This window comes from Copadichromis virginalis, linkage group LG12 (assembly GCF_057382275.1).
Source record: "Copadichromis virginalis isolate Kocher_CV1m ecotype Utaka linkage group LG12, C_Virginalis_male_GT1.1, whole genome shotgun sequence".
Lineage (NCBI taxonomy): Eukaryota > Metazoa > Chordata > Actinopteri > Cichliformes > Cichlidae > Copadichromis > Copadichromis virginalis.
The window spans coordinates 40384241-40398249 of NC_140629.1; the positions used below are offsets into that span (position 1 = coordinate 40384241).

Genomic DNA, 14009 nt, shown 5'->3' on the forward strand with positions numbered 1-14009 from the left:
TTCAATTAAAGTAACACTGTTTCCATGCATGAAAAGGAGCAGGAAGAAGAATAAATTCTTGATGAAGGACGTGAGCGCAGGTAAAACATTCTGGGAACAAAATCGAGCAGGTGAAGATTTCTAAGATTTCATATCAGTTAATGAAACACGATCAGCTTATGTGCAGTGAACAGGAAGTCCAGTGCACTGTAAGACATAGCACATGCACACCTTGATTTGTTGTGAGGCTGCGTGGAGGGCGCTGAGGTTTCTGCAGGTTTTACTGCGACGGCTGGACACGGAGCACATTTACAGCACTGCGTCTTTGTTCCCTCTCTCACAGACGGCTTTCTTAGTTGAACTGATTCCTCGAGGCCTCTCCTGGTATTCACTGCTCCGTTATTTTAAGAAAAGCTGACCTTAAGGTTTTAAGCAGGAAGCCTCTCTCTCTCAGCACCTATGTGATGAAAGGTCACTGATCGATAGCTCGCTGAACAGCAGCTCGGCGGCATCGACACTGAACGATTTTCCCCGTTAAGCCTCTTAACTCTGACCTATGAATCATTCATGCAGCACAAAGGCTCCTGACTGGATGAGGAGCTGGTGTTGTGTGCACACAGACACCTGAGCGCACTTTACACTGCCTGTCACTCAAACACACCTGTTCCCATTTCTTTAGCTGAATCTGAAAACTGATAACAGTTTAACATAAAATAATGTTTTTGTACCAGTGAGCAGAGTCCCAAAGAGCTGTGAGCTGAAAACTTTGTAGATCTGGGAAGAACAGTTGTGAGGCCTAAAAGTGTGTCTGTAGCATCTGAGAGTCACATCCTTAGGAAAGAGGAAGAATCCACCCGACACAGTAGAGATGACCTGGAGCTTCAGCCAATCATCTTCTGTTCCCTGAAATGAGAACTGTTCCTGAAGACCCTCACAGAGCTGCTCACACCGTCAGGCTAATGTTGTGTTTGCAGGTACATCAGTGAATATAACACTACATGTTTCTACATGTTTCACATTTTGAATTCAGAATCACTGCGTGTTTCACATTTTCCTGCAACTGATGGGGTGGGGGGCTCAGGACTTTCGCACAGCAGTGTGGGGGAATTTGACCCTTTAATCAGACTGTTACGGTGTGTTTGGGGTGCTGCACTCGTTCTCTGTCACTGTTTACAGCTGATTTCCTGACGAACCTCCTGCAGCTGTGACGCAGCTCAGTCTGAGTCTGCGCGCTAAGCTGTGCTGCTGAACTTCGTCTCGAGCTGAACTTTTCCGCGCGCAGTAAATTTCCACGATGAGTAAGTCCGCTCTCTGCAGGAAACACCGGACCGCGCCCTGGCCGCGGGACCGCGCCCCCCTCCCCCGGCGGTGGCAGCACGGTCCCGCTGGCTGCCAGACTTGACGTTCACCCCTCCCACCACCTCGTGTGCTCTGCTGCCATTGGAGGTTCGCGTTGTCTATTTTTGTAGCGCGCGCCGCTTTGGCACTAGAGAGATTCACTTTTTCCTTAAACTGGACGCCGAAACGGGGCGGTGCTCCGAGGACAGGAGCCTTCCCAACACCCAAGCCCCGCCCGGGCGGGTCGGCCTGACATACGAATAGAACGCACCGTTAAACTCAGTCGTCCACTTAGAGAAAAGATTTCGCTATTCTTTCTGCTGGTTGGATTAAACACGCTTCAATCAAATAATCCCGTGTTACTGACTGGTTCGCTGGGATTTCACGCCGCCCACTCGCGTCTTATATAAATTTTTATCCTCGGATCTTCTCGTTTCCTTGTGCCCGTTGTGTCTTTTCGCCGGGAAACTCCTCAGTCCTCCGTCTCCAGCTCGACCTACTGAAATGGCCAGGCCCAAAGTTTTCTTCGACATCACCATTGACGGTAAAGCCCAGGGCCGGATCGAGATGGAGGTGAGGCCGCTGCTGCGGTGCGCAGGCCGGTAGTTTATCCCGGGGGTCGGTGGGGCTTACTGCTACTGAATTTAGACGGCGGTTAGTAACTGCTGCTGGGTGCCGATAGTCACCTCTGCCGCGGCTCAGAAGCCCAGCGTGGACCGGGCTTCAGCTGCTGGGGGCAGCCTCCTGTTTCCTTGTAGCATCACAGCAGCTAGCCGAGCTGTCACGAGCGTGTTGGGGGGGCCTTGTGCACGTGTTTGTGGCTGCTCGCCAGCGCCGCTCGAGGCGCTCCGGGGCCGACTGCAGCTGCAGAGGCCGCCGTTGGCGCGTAGAATGCAGCTAGTGTGATTTTGATGTCAATGTCAGCGTCCCGGGGCTGAACGACTCTGGTTTGAATGCCTGTCTGCTCACAGTCATTAGTCCCCGGTTGATTGGAGACCAGCGGGTTAGCTGTGGTCGGAAAATGTCTCAAACTCGAGTCACATGGAGGCGCAGACTGGGCCCGCGCCCCTCGGAGCGAGTATTTTACCCGCCGACGAATGAGCGATGCTAATGCTACTTTTATTGCAGGCTCTTTGTTGCGGCTGCGCGGCCTTCGCAGACCCGGGAAAGCCGCGCTGCTGTCGGTGAACTGTCGCCTGTGTGAGACGAACGGGGCGGGGAAACGCTTTTTCTGAGGCTCGTGTGATAAAACTTGAGTAGCCGGTTCTGTGGCTGTTAGCCACCGAGGCTAACTGCGCTGTTCCCCGTGTTTGCTTCTGGAATCTTCCACTGAGCTGGCGCGGTCCGCGGGGGGAGGGGAGTTGAGATGCGGATGCGGGGTTACCGTGTGGCCCTTTGTTCCCGGTGTGAGAACCTAACCTTACGTAACCGAGCTGCCGCTTATGGGGCGCTTCGTTGGCGGGCTTATGTTTAACCAGGTTAACTGCAGGCTAAAAAATAGCTAGCATGAGTGCTAGCCGTCCAGCCATTTTGTGCTTGTAGCAGCAGGACGTTATGGGCGTTCCCAGCATGCACGCGTTAATAATAATAATAATACATTTTATTTAAATAGCGCCTTTCAAAGCACCCAAGGACACTGTACAACAGATAAAAACTGGAAATATACACAATGGTAAAAATAGAAGATAAAAGTTAAAACATACAGAAATTTAAGAATAGGCAATTTTAAACAAATGAGTTTTAAGGGTGGACTTAAAAAGAGAGAATGAACTAATATTTCTGAGGTCCGGGGGTAGGGAATTCCAAAGTCGAGGGGCAGAGCAACTAAAGGCCCTCCCTCCCATTGTGATCAGACGAGCAGAGGGAACAGAGAGAGAAAGAGAAGATGAAGATCTGAGGCAGCGGGATGGGAGCTTCATCTGTAATAAGTCAGAGAGGTACGGTGGAGAGAGAGAATGAATAGCCTTGAATGTATACAGAATTATTTTAAAATGGATGCGAAATTTGACCGGGAGCCAGTGAAGTTGCTTCAGGATTGGGGAGATGTGGTGGGTAGAAGAAGTCCTAGTAATAATACGGGCAGCAGAGTTCTGGACACGTTGGAGCTTGTTGATAGATTTTTGTGTGAGGCCAAATAATAATGAGTTGCAGTAGTCAATTCTAGAGATAACAAGATTATGGATGAGAATGGCAGTGGCGTGAGGTGTGAGGAAGGGGCGGAGGCGATTAATGTTACGGAGTTGGAAATATGCTGCACGTGTAATATTATTGATATGTGAGTTAAAGGATAATGTGCTATCGAGAATGACACCCAAGCTTTTCACAGAGGGAGAGATAGGGACCAGCGAGTTATTGATGGTGAGAGAGAAATTGTTAATTCTGGATAGCAGTCGTTTAGTGCCAACCAGAAGAAGTTCCGATTTATTGCTGTTGAGTTTAAGAAAGTTGGAGGAGAACCAAGAATTAAGTTCAGCTAGACAGAGGATGAGGGAGGGTGGAGGAAGAGTAGAGTCAGGTTTGGTAGAGAGATAGAGCTGGGTGTCATCGGCGTAGCAGTGGAACTGAATATTATATTTACGAAAAATATGTCCGAGTGGAAGAAGGTAGATGATGAAAAGAAGGGGCCCGAGGACAGATCCCTGGGGCACCCCAGTGGATAAAGTGGTTAAAAACGGCCCAAACCAGAACGGCTGCATTCCTGGCAGGGTTGGGGGGGTTTGTGGGGTAACCGGAGCTTCCCAGTTCTCGCAGCAGATGGAGGATAAAAAAGATGAAGGTGCACACTGTGTTTTTGCTGAGCAGGCGCAGCAGTTGCAGACCTCACCCTGCTGCACCTCTGGTCATGCCTCCGCGGTGGCGTCACTGCTGTGGGGGCCCTGCAGACGCAGTGCTGCAGCTCTTCCACTCGGGCTGAGCAGAAGTCGGCCGGGCTTGCTACGTTTACCTGCAGCGCCACAGAGCAGGGCGCTGTAAGGCTGTGGGCGGGCTGAGCAAAGTTCACCATGGCTGATAAACCTCCGGAGTTTGGCTGGCGACCATACGTAGGAGCTGCCGGCTGAGGTGGTGTCTCAAGATCAAAGTCATCCCTTCCCTCTCTCTGAACTTTGTTCCTGCAGCTCCGTGCTGATGTGGTGCCAAAGACTGCTGAGAACTTCCGCGCCCTCTGCACCGACGAGAAGGGATTCGGCTACAAGGGATCCAGCTTCCACCGCATCATCCCACAGTTTATGTGCCAGGTGAGCTCAAAATGCAGGTTCTACAGAGAAAGTGAGAGCAGATTTAATAAGACACTACAGTACTCCTTACCTGTGTGAACATGTGATCTGTAACGTGCCTCTGATGTCATAGGGTGGCGACTTCACGAACCACAACGGAACCGGAGGAAAGTCCATCTATGGCAACAAGTTTGCAGATGAGAACTTCACCCTGAAACACACCGGCCCCGGCATCCTGTCCATGGCCAACGCCGGCCCCAACACCAACGGGTCTCAGTTCTTCATCTGCACCGAAAATACGTCATGGTACGTACGTGCTCGGACCCGTGCTTCACAGACAGGAAGTCAGACCCACGCTGGTGTGAAGTGATCCATCGGCACTGATGTAATATTCCTGCTCTGGGTTGTGCTGGAGTGTTTTATCAAATGACCAGAGGTAACGGTCAGATGGTGTCGTCATCAGGAGCTGGGAGTCCGTCAAACATGACGCCGTGTTAGTCTTTCAGTTAAACCTGAAGTAGAACTGCTCAGAACAAAATGTTTATGGAACATAATAAAGTGATTCTGACGTCTGAGACGGTAACGGTGAACGCGAACGACCTCTAACCGCTTGGCTCCGCCCATGTTCTCAGCTGCAGACGAGGTTTAATCTCACAAAGGGCTCGAGCAACAAAAGCGCTGATCTAAAACCGCTGTCAGCGGGTCGTCGTGGTTTAAACGTGCGCAGGTGTGGGAGGGGACTGCACGCGCTGGAAACACAAACTCAGCTTGCAGGCACAAACACGACTGACGCACACGGTAACCCCGTCCGTGGGCTCAGCTCTAGTCGCGCGGGGAATTTTTCTCGTGCGCTTGTTCTGCGCGTCACTCACTCCCTCCTTAGATGACTGCTGGTTATGGCTGCAGTGCACCTGCTGTGGCTGACATCACGGGGCGGCCCCGTGTTTAGATTTAAATCTCTCCAATCAGCAGTGTTTAGTCAGGACGTGTCGTGGCGTGCAGACAGTTTCATGATGCGTTTGGTGGCGTGGGCTGCTAGTTTCCTCAAGCATCCTCTGGTGTCTCCTTGGCTGAAGGAGGTAATAAAGGAAGCTCGTTTTTTTTAAGTAGGCGTCATGGTTGGTTTTTAAGCTGAAGGTCAGAGGTCAGTTTAGTGTATTCAGACTGTTTGTCTCACTGTGTCCTGACGGCGCTCTCTGTACCCACAGGCTGGACGGGAAGCACGTGGTGTTCGGCAGCGTGGTCGAGGGGCTGGACGTGGTGAGGAAGATGGAGCGCTACGGCAGCAGTAATGGGAAACCCACAGGCAAGGTTGTCATCGCCAACTGCGGGCAGCTCTGAGCTCACCGCCCTTCCTGCCCGCCCGTCCTGTAGCTGCTCCCTGTTTAGGCTCCACCCCTCCACCATTCAACATTCCTATTGATGGAGACCCACCTGATCCCCCTCTGTCCCCCCTTTTTCTTTTTTTTATTCTGTTAAATCCTGTTGCTGCATTTGTGACTTTGCCTTTTGGAAGTTTCTTTTGCATTAACGTTTTTCCACAGTCTTGACGGTCTTTCGTTAAATCAAAGAGAATAAAACAAACGATGCCTTGACAATTGAAACGTGTGTTGTGATGTTTGAGTCTCAAAGCTCGCCGTCTGCACGCCGCCACCCTCGCAATCGGCGTGGCCATTTTAAATTGTATTTAAGAAGGACAGACGTTGTTCTGAACTTCAGCAATAAAATTTACCTGCGGCCGAACACCTGAGCTGTGACAGGAAGTGATGTCACTGTGAAATGTGTTCTAACACAGTAAATCTGGAGCGTTTCTGCTGAACTGTGTGGGTGATTGGTGTGTAATCTGATTACTCTCACAGGTGCAGGCCTTTCTAAATTGTTAACAAGTGACACCTGCTGGTAAAGCTGTGGAATTGCACCTGAACAGGAGGGCGGAGCTGACACAGAGCACTGCATTCATCACAGAAACACGAGGTTAAAGTCGCTCACAGCGGCTGTGTGTGTGTGTGTGTGTGTGTGCGCGCAGCAGTGTAGGAAGAACGTATAATGTGCATTGCTGTGGTGAGAACCCACAGGTGTGTGACTGCAGGTGGAGCAGCTCCACGCCTCTGCTGATGCTCTCATATAAAATAAACTGAAGCTTTTCCTCTGAGCGTGCTCGAGCAGAGCCTCCACCAGGAAGGAGGTGTTTGGTATATCCAGATAACTTCAGGGTTCACTCAGACCATCGTGGTTCTTTGTGCCGTAAACCTCACCTGCCTCGGGCTCACATTAGAATTAGAATAGATGTGCACTGATAAGGAATATTTCACTAAGATACAATGCAGCCACGCCATTCAGTGCCTCAGTACAAAGACTGTAGCCTTGGGAAGCTCCTCTTCTCTCCAAAGAGGAACAGACTCTATGCTAAGAAATTTGAGAAGCTCCTTGTTTTGAGATGCAACCACTGGTTTAATGGCTACGATGGATGTAAGGGGTGTGTGGATGTGGCAAGAGTTCATGTTTAAAAAAAAAAAAAAAAAGCAGAGGACATTAAAGCAGGACTCTAATAAACCTCTACTGCAAGAACTGCACGTGTGACTTCAAATAGATTGTAAATGGCCATGGAGTTGACACTTTGTATTACCTGTTTATATTTTTGTACTTTATAAAAATGTTTGTTTTATTATACAGTATTATTATTATTATTATAAAGTATCCTTTTTATTTACTTTTGCATGGAGAAAAATACTTGTTTAGCTGAGTTCTCTAAGGCTGTTACAGTTTGGCTCATTTAATTTGCACTACATTGCCTAAAAAGCATCATTTAATGTAACACTTTTTTAAAGTAACACAATAGTTACTTTTCCTAGTAATTAATTACTTTTATAATATATAATAAATATTCTATATTATATTTATATTTAGTCGGGGGTTGGGAAGCGCATCTGTAACCGGAAGGTCCCTGGTTCGATCCCCGGACTCTGTCCTGGTATGTGGATATGACAGCCTCGCCTCTGTCAGTGCGCCCCAGGGCAGCTGTGGCTACAACTGTAGCTGCCTCCACCAGTGTGTGAATGTGAGTGTGAATGAATAGTGGCATTGTAAAGCGCTTTGGGTGCCTTGAAAAGCGCTATATAAATCCAATCCATTATTATTAAAATTGTAACTCAGTTACTTTTTTGAAGAAGTAACTGTAACTAATTAGTTTTTCAAAGTAACTTGCCCAACACTGGACACCAAGCAGTTTGTGTATCAGTTTTAACATGGAAGTCTATGGGGCCTGAGTCGCTGCTGCCTCTGGTGGACGTTAGAGGAACTGCAGGGTCACAATGCTGCTCAGCGAGTGAGTAATGAATAATAAGGGTGGAGTTTGTCCCACAGAGCTGTCAGTCAAACCCCACCTGTGCCCGCCCACACACCTGAGAAGAGCTCAGACCAACTTTCATTGACTTTTATTGGTTGAAGTGACAGTGATGGAGAAAGTGTGGCAGCTGCTGATTGGATGAACCTGTGATATGAGAAACATCTAAAACCTTCTACAGACTTAAATAAAGAGTTCATGAGTCCGTCAGCAGCTCCCCTCTGCCGTCCTCCGCTTCTTCCCAGAATGCCTTGTTTTCCGCTGGCCCTGCTTCGGCCGGGGCGCGCACACCCCCTGGCCCTTGTTTTTGCCCGTCTCTACCCGGTCCACGGCGGTGCAGAAAAGCCCCGCATCGCAGTCGCAGCGTCCCAGGTTCCTCCTCCGCTTGGTTGGACCTCGCAGCAGACAGGCCTCGCCCTCCACCGGGATCCGCTGGCACCGTTTGCCGGTCAGGTACCGGACGCAGCACAGGCCGTCCGCGCAGTCGCCGGACCGGACGCAGCTCGACATCTCCAGAGCTGAAACGCACACACACATGTTAGCACGCCCGCTTCCTGCTGCAGTGCACTCTGGGAAAGCAGCACATGCTCAGTCTCTCACTTTTGGTCCTGTTGCCGTCAGCGTCCCTCTGTCCTCCCGTCACTCTGCCCGCCTGTCCGTCCGCCTGTCCGTCACTGGGGGACGGCCTTCTGTCAGCTCTGTTACTGCAGCGCCCCCTCTGCTGCACACAGGCAAGAATCATCAGACAAATGATGTCATCCAATCTAGGTTTACTGATATCGCACCAAATAATAACAGTCGCCTTAACGCGCTGTATCCTGTAGGGCAGTGATGCACAGCGGGGGCGGGGCCTCCTGGTACTTATTTATATAAATGTAAAGTGAATTCAAACTGTAACAGGAAGTGCTCATGTGTGATGTCACTCATTACTGACATGCACACTTTAGCAGCAGCGTTAGCAGTTAGCCTTTGTTTATGTCTGTGAATAAAGTTGTTGAGGACGTCATCACTGCGTCACACTGAGTGAAGACGTAAAGTATTGATGTCAAAGTGTGTGAGTATCCGTGAGCGCTGCACCGACACGTCGCTGTGAATACGTGAAGCCTGCAGGTGGAGGTCGATGGAGGATCAATAAACCTTTATTATTCACTTTGTTATTAATTTACCAAATTAAACTCCAGCTAACAGGAGACAGATTTACTAGCGCCGGCAGGTGGGCGGGGCTAGGCGGTACTGACCGGAGGTGCGTTGCATTGAGTCGAAGTACATGGCGGGCTTTGTCGTCGGTGGGAGTTGGAATTTGTCTCCATCCTGTCGTCATGGGAACGATCCTAAAAGGTGAGAGAGTGATGTCAGAGTTAAAGATGGCGCCAAGCAGCTGCTTTTTTTCTCTTGAATGAATCTTAAAAAATGAAATCCGTCCACACAGAGAAGCTGAACCCTGTGAAGACGCGCTCCTCACAGACTGATTCATCCATCAGCTCAGTGATCAATGATCATTGAGCTGATCAAGATCTTCATCTGAGACAACAAAGCTTCACGTGAACAGAAACTCCGCCCTGCTGCAGTAATGACAGCGTCACCTGTGCCTGTGAAGCTGGACTTTTGTTACCTGCTGCTGTACACAGATCCTTCACATCACAGCGACGGCAGGACAAAACCCAGAAACACGTTTACCAGAAGTATTAAATGAGTGTGCATGCAAAGAGAGCAGGACACGCGTCTGCGCTGGGCGACGCCGTCTCGCTTTGTTTTTGGCCTTTAAGGCTCTTAAACTGAAAACTCAGCACACAGGAAGCTTTAACACTGGAGCTTCCTGCAGACTGGTGAAATGAGGCCTCGTGCACGAGCAGCGAGAGATCAGTCTAACGTCTTTAAAGCGACCCTGAAGAACCGCTTTCACGATTTCAGCGATTTTCTGTCCTGATGAATCTGAAAGTTGAAAACTTGCTCTCACATTTCATCCACAGATTTATTCAGAGCATCAGAGACTCTCCCTCTCGCTGCTGCTGCTGCCTAAGCTCTGTTGTGTTCGAGGGGGTTCGTCCTCCCCACTGACACCAACACCTTTCTGTGGGTTTTCTTTGCTGTGATTTTGTGCTGTGTAAATAAAATTCAACTCAAACATACTGAACTAAACGGATGTAATGAATTTTCTTTCTGCTGGAAAGATTAAAGGAAGCTTGAATGGACAAAGCAGATTTTTAAGTTGACTCCAGATGTTAAACATTCAAAAATATTAATACAATTATTTTTAATAAATGTCTCAAAATAATTTTTAAAATAAACGAATGAGCTTCTGTCTCAGGTTTGAATAATTAGATCCAACTTGTAGCACTTTATTGTGAACACCTGCTTATTTATCAGTTATCCAGTCAGCCAATCAGGAGGCAGCAGTGCAGCATGAACAGGTGAGGAGCTTCAGGTTGCGCTGACCTGAGGCTTTCGACGTCACGTAAACGGAATGCAGCGGGATGCAGAGTGTGAGGTGTCCTCGTCTTACCGGCAGCTCGGAGCTCTGCAGCGCCGACTCTTTGGAGGATCTGATGGTGTTTGAGTCCAGAGCCAGACCGCAGACCACAGACACGCACAGGACGCTGCGCAGCATCCACATCCTCCAATCGATCAGTGGATCAGTCGGGCGAAAACGGCTTCACAGCTTCTTCAGTTCCTCTGAGCTCTTCACGAGAAAGTCCTACAGAGCTGCGTTTCTTTCAGTCATCAGAGCGAACCTGCAGAGTCTCCTTCCTGCTTATCCGAATGAAGCTCGCCTTCTTCTACCTGCTGCCTTCAGGTGTGCTTGTTTTTATACCCCTCCCCTCCCCTCTGATCTGCCCTCTGTCAGCCGCCGGGTCCTCAGAAGTTTTTGAAGGAGCTTTTGAAGCTCCAGCAGATCAGTCGGCGGAGACGGTGCCGCCGCCACTTCCTTCCTGGAAGCCCCGCGGCCTCTGGTGAGGCGGGAGTCTGTTTGATATGTGACACCGCAGAGACCACAGAGAGATTAAAACACACCTGGAGACACAAGACAGGTAGAGCCGTGTGTGTGTGCGCGTGTGTACGTGTGTGTGTACGTGTGTGTGTGGTTTCACTTCATGTGGTTTGAAAGGCCACCTTAAAGACTCATTAGAGCTGGAGCTGCGTCTCTCAGGCGGGCGGATGTGTGAGTGTTTGCAGGTGATTAAAGCTGATTTAAGAGATGACGACACTGAAGCCGGCGCTTCACAGAGCAGAAGAAGAACTAAAGGAAAGTCAGTCTGCCTGACACAAAGGGTTAAGATGAAACATGAACGATCTCGAGTGCTTGGATGGAGACGTGGCCGTGCGATGGCGCGCATCAAAGCTTCTTTGCTTTACTGCGAGCGTGTCTGAAGGAGCTTGCGGCTCCTAACACGCCGACCCGGGAAACGCTCACGCGTCCCTTTAAAGGAGAGTCAGAGCTGCTCACACACGAAACATCGTCTGTCCTCCTCAGACGCTTCAGTGTGATGACTTCTGCGTGCTTCTGCAATTCGCTGAGGAACAGTTTCAGACTTTTACTGCTGGATGAGCCCTCCACCCACATTAGTGTTTGACCCGTCTTCTTCTGCTGCGTCTCAGCTTCTGGACCAAGTCCTGACGTGTGGAGTTGCAGTCCCACCGTATCAGAGCTCCAAGCTGATCTCACTGCGACGTCCTCACAGACCAACACCTTCCAACCATCCAGGAGCAGCTTGGAGTGCTTCTAGCAGGATGGAGCGCCACTGAGCGAAGGTGATCACGACATCGACAGTCTGGAGACATGTTCAGGAAACTCCACACCTTCACCCCATCCAGACTCTGTCATCAGTCCTTAACGCTCAAACTCAGCATCATAACTGATGAAGGTAACTCTGTCAGTGGACTCAGGCTAGCTCAGGTGTATGGACAGGTGTCTGCAGCAGGAGGCGGAACAGGTGAGGATGAGTTCAGCTTCTGATTCTGCTGGAGCAGGTGGCAGAGTTTTACCCAGAGGCAGGGAAACGATGGAGGGCGTTCCTCTTTCCACAGGAAAACTCCAGCTCGGGATTACAGGTGAGTTTCTTGAGTGATGGCAGAGAGACATCGACGAGCATCAGAGAGTCCGATCGCACAACGAAAGCAGCGAAAGCTCGAGCTGGTGCTTAAATACAGGAGGGTAATGACCTGATAATGAACAGGTGTGTCGGCGCAGGACCTCCCCACATACACCTGAGCAGTGGACAGGAAAACCGGGAGGGAACCCGGACCATGACAGCCATGTTATGTTGTAGTCTTACGGTGTGTTCACACTGAACGCGATGGACGCGAACAAAACGCCCCTAATTTGACGCGTGCACATTCGCGTCTTAACACGTGTCCAAGAAAAATCCATCGCGCGCGTGAACCGGAAATGTGGGAGGGAGTTGTGCCAGACCAGTATCTTTGCTAGATGGCAGCTGTCGAGCTAGCGCTTGAAGAGAGAGTCTCCCTTCTCTATGTACTGTGGAGAGCAGAGCAGCGGCGTAAAAGATGTCCTCGCCGTACCTGGGTCCATCAGGTCCTCCAGAGGTGTGAGCAGTTTGGTGAGTTTCACCATTTGCTCCAGGAGCTGCGCCTGGATGACGGCCGATTCCAGCGATATCACCGTCGGCCAGTTTGAGGACCTGCTGTCCCGCGTCGGTCCCAGCATCGCCCGCCTAGACACCAACTACAGGCGCTCAATCCCACCTGCAGAGTGCCTGTCCATCTGCCTGAGGTTAGTAAAAGTATTTAATACGGTAGTCCTTTATTGATACCTGTGCTAATATATGCTAAACTATCGTTTATAGACTGCTAACATGGATGTGCTATGCTAACAGTGAATGCTGTCGGTGTTTACTGAAAGCAAACTGTGGTACAGAGACGACTCTTTATAATATTTCTAGTGATACTCAGAAGCTCTCATCAAGTCCCGATTTAATTCGATTTATGCTGTTATCAGTGTTTGCATGATAGCATGGCTGTGGTGTCACATCAATGTATGCGCTCGGTGTTTGCTGATATCAAACTGTAGCATTAGGACCACTGAGTTAACCTTTGTAGTGATACTCACTCCTTTTTATTTAGACCTGGTTTAATTCTGGGATAGTTGAATATTTGTATATAATCCCTGCAGCTGTCAGACTCTATAGCAGGGGTCACAGCCTTTATTAAAACAGAGTTAGATAAAACTGTGAACAGTTTGGTTCATCTCTAGTTACATGGTTCTATCTTGATAAGCTGTCTTATCACAGATTAATTTTTCAAAAATATTAATGATTTAAGCAAGGAAAGGGCTACATGTCAACATACAACTCTTTATTTCTATTAATGTCTTACTTCATTCCTACCTGATTGACATGTTTAGGAATTATGAGTGATTGGCTCACTGTAGTTGTGAAAGTTGCTACCAATCAAATTATGATATGTTAAAGTTAAAACAAAACACAACTGTTTTAGATATTATCTAATATACATTTTGTAATTATCCTTATAATTACAAAAGGTTTTATGTAAGATTTAAGTTTTGTGATTTATATCTGACATCACCAAAGTATTTTGGAATTTGAATAATGTATTTTGTAACTGCAGTACACATAATACTGATTTTGAACAATTTTGTCCAGGTTCCTTGTCACCGCGGACTCCTTCAGGACCATCGCGTTCAGTTTCAGAGTCGGTGTGTCCACGGTGAGCCAGATCACCCCCCAGGCAGCGACGGCCATCTGGGACTGTCTAGTGGACGACTTCATGGCTGTGCCTTCACCTGGAGACTGGCGCTCCATCACAGAGGGATTCCAGGAGCACTGGAACTTCCCTCTGTGCTGTGCAGCTCTGGATGGGAAGCACGTCCAGACAAAGGCACCCCATATATCATATAGGAGACACACACATTGATATACACTAAATATTCATTTCATTTCTTTTTTGTGGTGCCCAAATTGATGCACCTGCTTGATTTTGTTTAAACAATTATTGCACACTTTCTGTAAATCCAGTAAACTTCTTTTCACTTCTCAAATATCTGCCCGCCACTTTCGTGCGCCTTTTTCCCTCGCGGTGCAGGTGTCTATTTCCGAATGAGGCTCATAGTTATGGGTGTTTTTGTGCTGTTTTTTCTATTGGACGCGATGGTTATC

At 48.9% G+C, this 14009-nt stretch overlaps 3 protein-coding genes across 4 annotated transcripts; 2 read left to right on the top strand and 1 right to left on the bottom strand.

Moving 5' to 3' along the window:
- Positions 1-1656: 1656 nt before the first annotated feature.
- On the top strand, positions 1657-6136 carry ppiaa (peptidylprolyl isomerase Aa (cyclophilin A)). The gene is made up of 4 exons (XM_085476563.1): positions 1657-1890; positions 4434-4553; positions 4666-4838; positions 5741-6136. The coding sequence occupies exons 1-4, from the start codon at positions 1822-1824 to the stop codon at positions 5871-5873; spliced, it is 495 nt and encodes a 164-aa protein (XP_085332689.1). The 5' UTR covers positions 1657-1821; the 3' UTR covers positions 5874-6136.
- A 1820-nt stretch (positions 6137-7956) lies between these two features.
- Positions 7957-10627, bottom strand: LOC146697806 (uncharacterized). 2 transcript variants are annotated; one of them, XM_085476565.1, is made up of 4 exons: positions 10379-10627; positions 9114-9206; positions 8476-8593; positions 7957-8393 (listed from the first exon to the last, which is right to left on the bottom strand). In XM_085476565.1, the coding sequence occupies exons 1-4, from the start codon at positions 10487-10489 to the stop codon at positions 8083-8085; spliced, it is 633 nt and encodes a 210-aa protein (XP_085332691.1). In that variant the 5' UTR covers positions 10490-10627; the 3' UTR covers positions 7957-8082. The 2 variants fall into 2 exon arrangements, with proteins under 2 accessions (XP_085332691.1, XP_085332690.1); XM_085476564.1 differs by having other exon boundaries at positions 8476-8596; positions 10379-10626.
- Positions 10628-12137: 1510 nt separating this feature from the next.
- Positions 12138-14009, top strand: LOC146697807 (uncharacterized). Its single transcript, XM_085474222.1, has 2 exons — positions 12138-12607; positions 13497-14009. Exons 1-2 carry the CDS (start codon positions 12348-12350, stop codon positions 13765-13767), a joined length of 531 nt encoding a protein of 176 aa, XP_085330348.1. The 5' UTR covers positions 12138-12347; the 3' UTR covers positions 13768-14009.

Bases quoted from the DNA above. Each gene is read 5' to 3' on its own strand.
- ppiaa (XM_085476563.1), top strand. From the start codon at position 1,822: ATGGCCAGGCCCAAAGTTTTCTTCGACATCACCATTGACGGTAAAGCC. The intron at 1,891-4,433 runs GTGAGGCCGCTG...TTGTTCCTGCAG, and splicing joins AGGGCCGGATCGAGATGGAG to CTCCGTGCTGATGTGGTGCC. The intron at 4,554-4,665 runs GTGAGCTCAAAA...CTGATGTCATAG, and splicing joins TCCCACAGTTTATGTGCCAG to GGTGGCGACTTCACGAACCA.
- LOC146697806 (XM_085476564.1), bottom strand. From the start codon at position 10,489: ATGTGGATGCTGCGCAGCGTCCTGTGCGTGTCTGTGGTCTGCGGTCTG. The intron at 9,207-10,378 runs GTAAGACGAGGA...CTCACCTTTTAG, and splicing joins TGCAGAGCTCCGAGCTGCCG to GATCGTTCCCATGACGACAG. The intron at 8,394-8,475 runs GTGAGAGACTGA...TGTGCGTTTCAG, and splicing joins TGACGGCAACAGGACCAAAA to CTCTGGAGATGTCGAGCTGC.
- LOC146697807 (XM_085474222.1), top strand. From the start codon at position 12,348: ATGTACTGTGGAGAGCAGAGCAGCGGCGTAAAAGATGTCCTCGCCGTA. The intron at 12,608-13,496 runs GTTAGTAAAAGT...AATTTTGTCCAG, and splicing joins TGCCTGTCCATCTGCCTGAG to GTTCCTTGTCACCGCGGACT.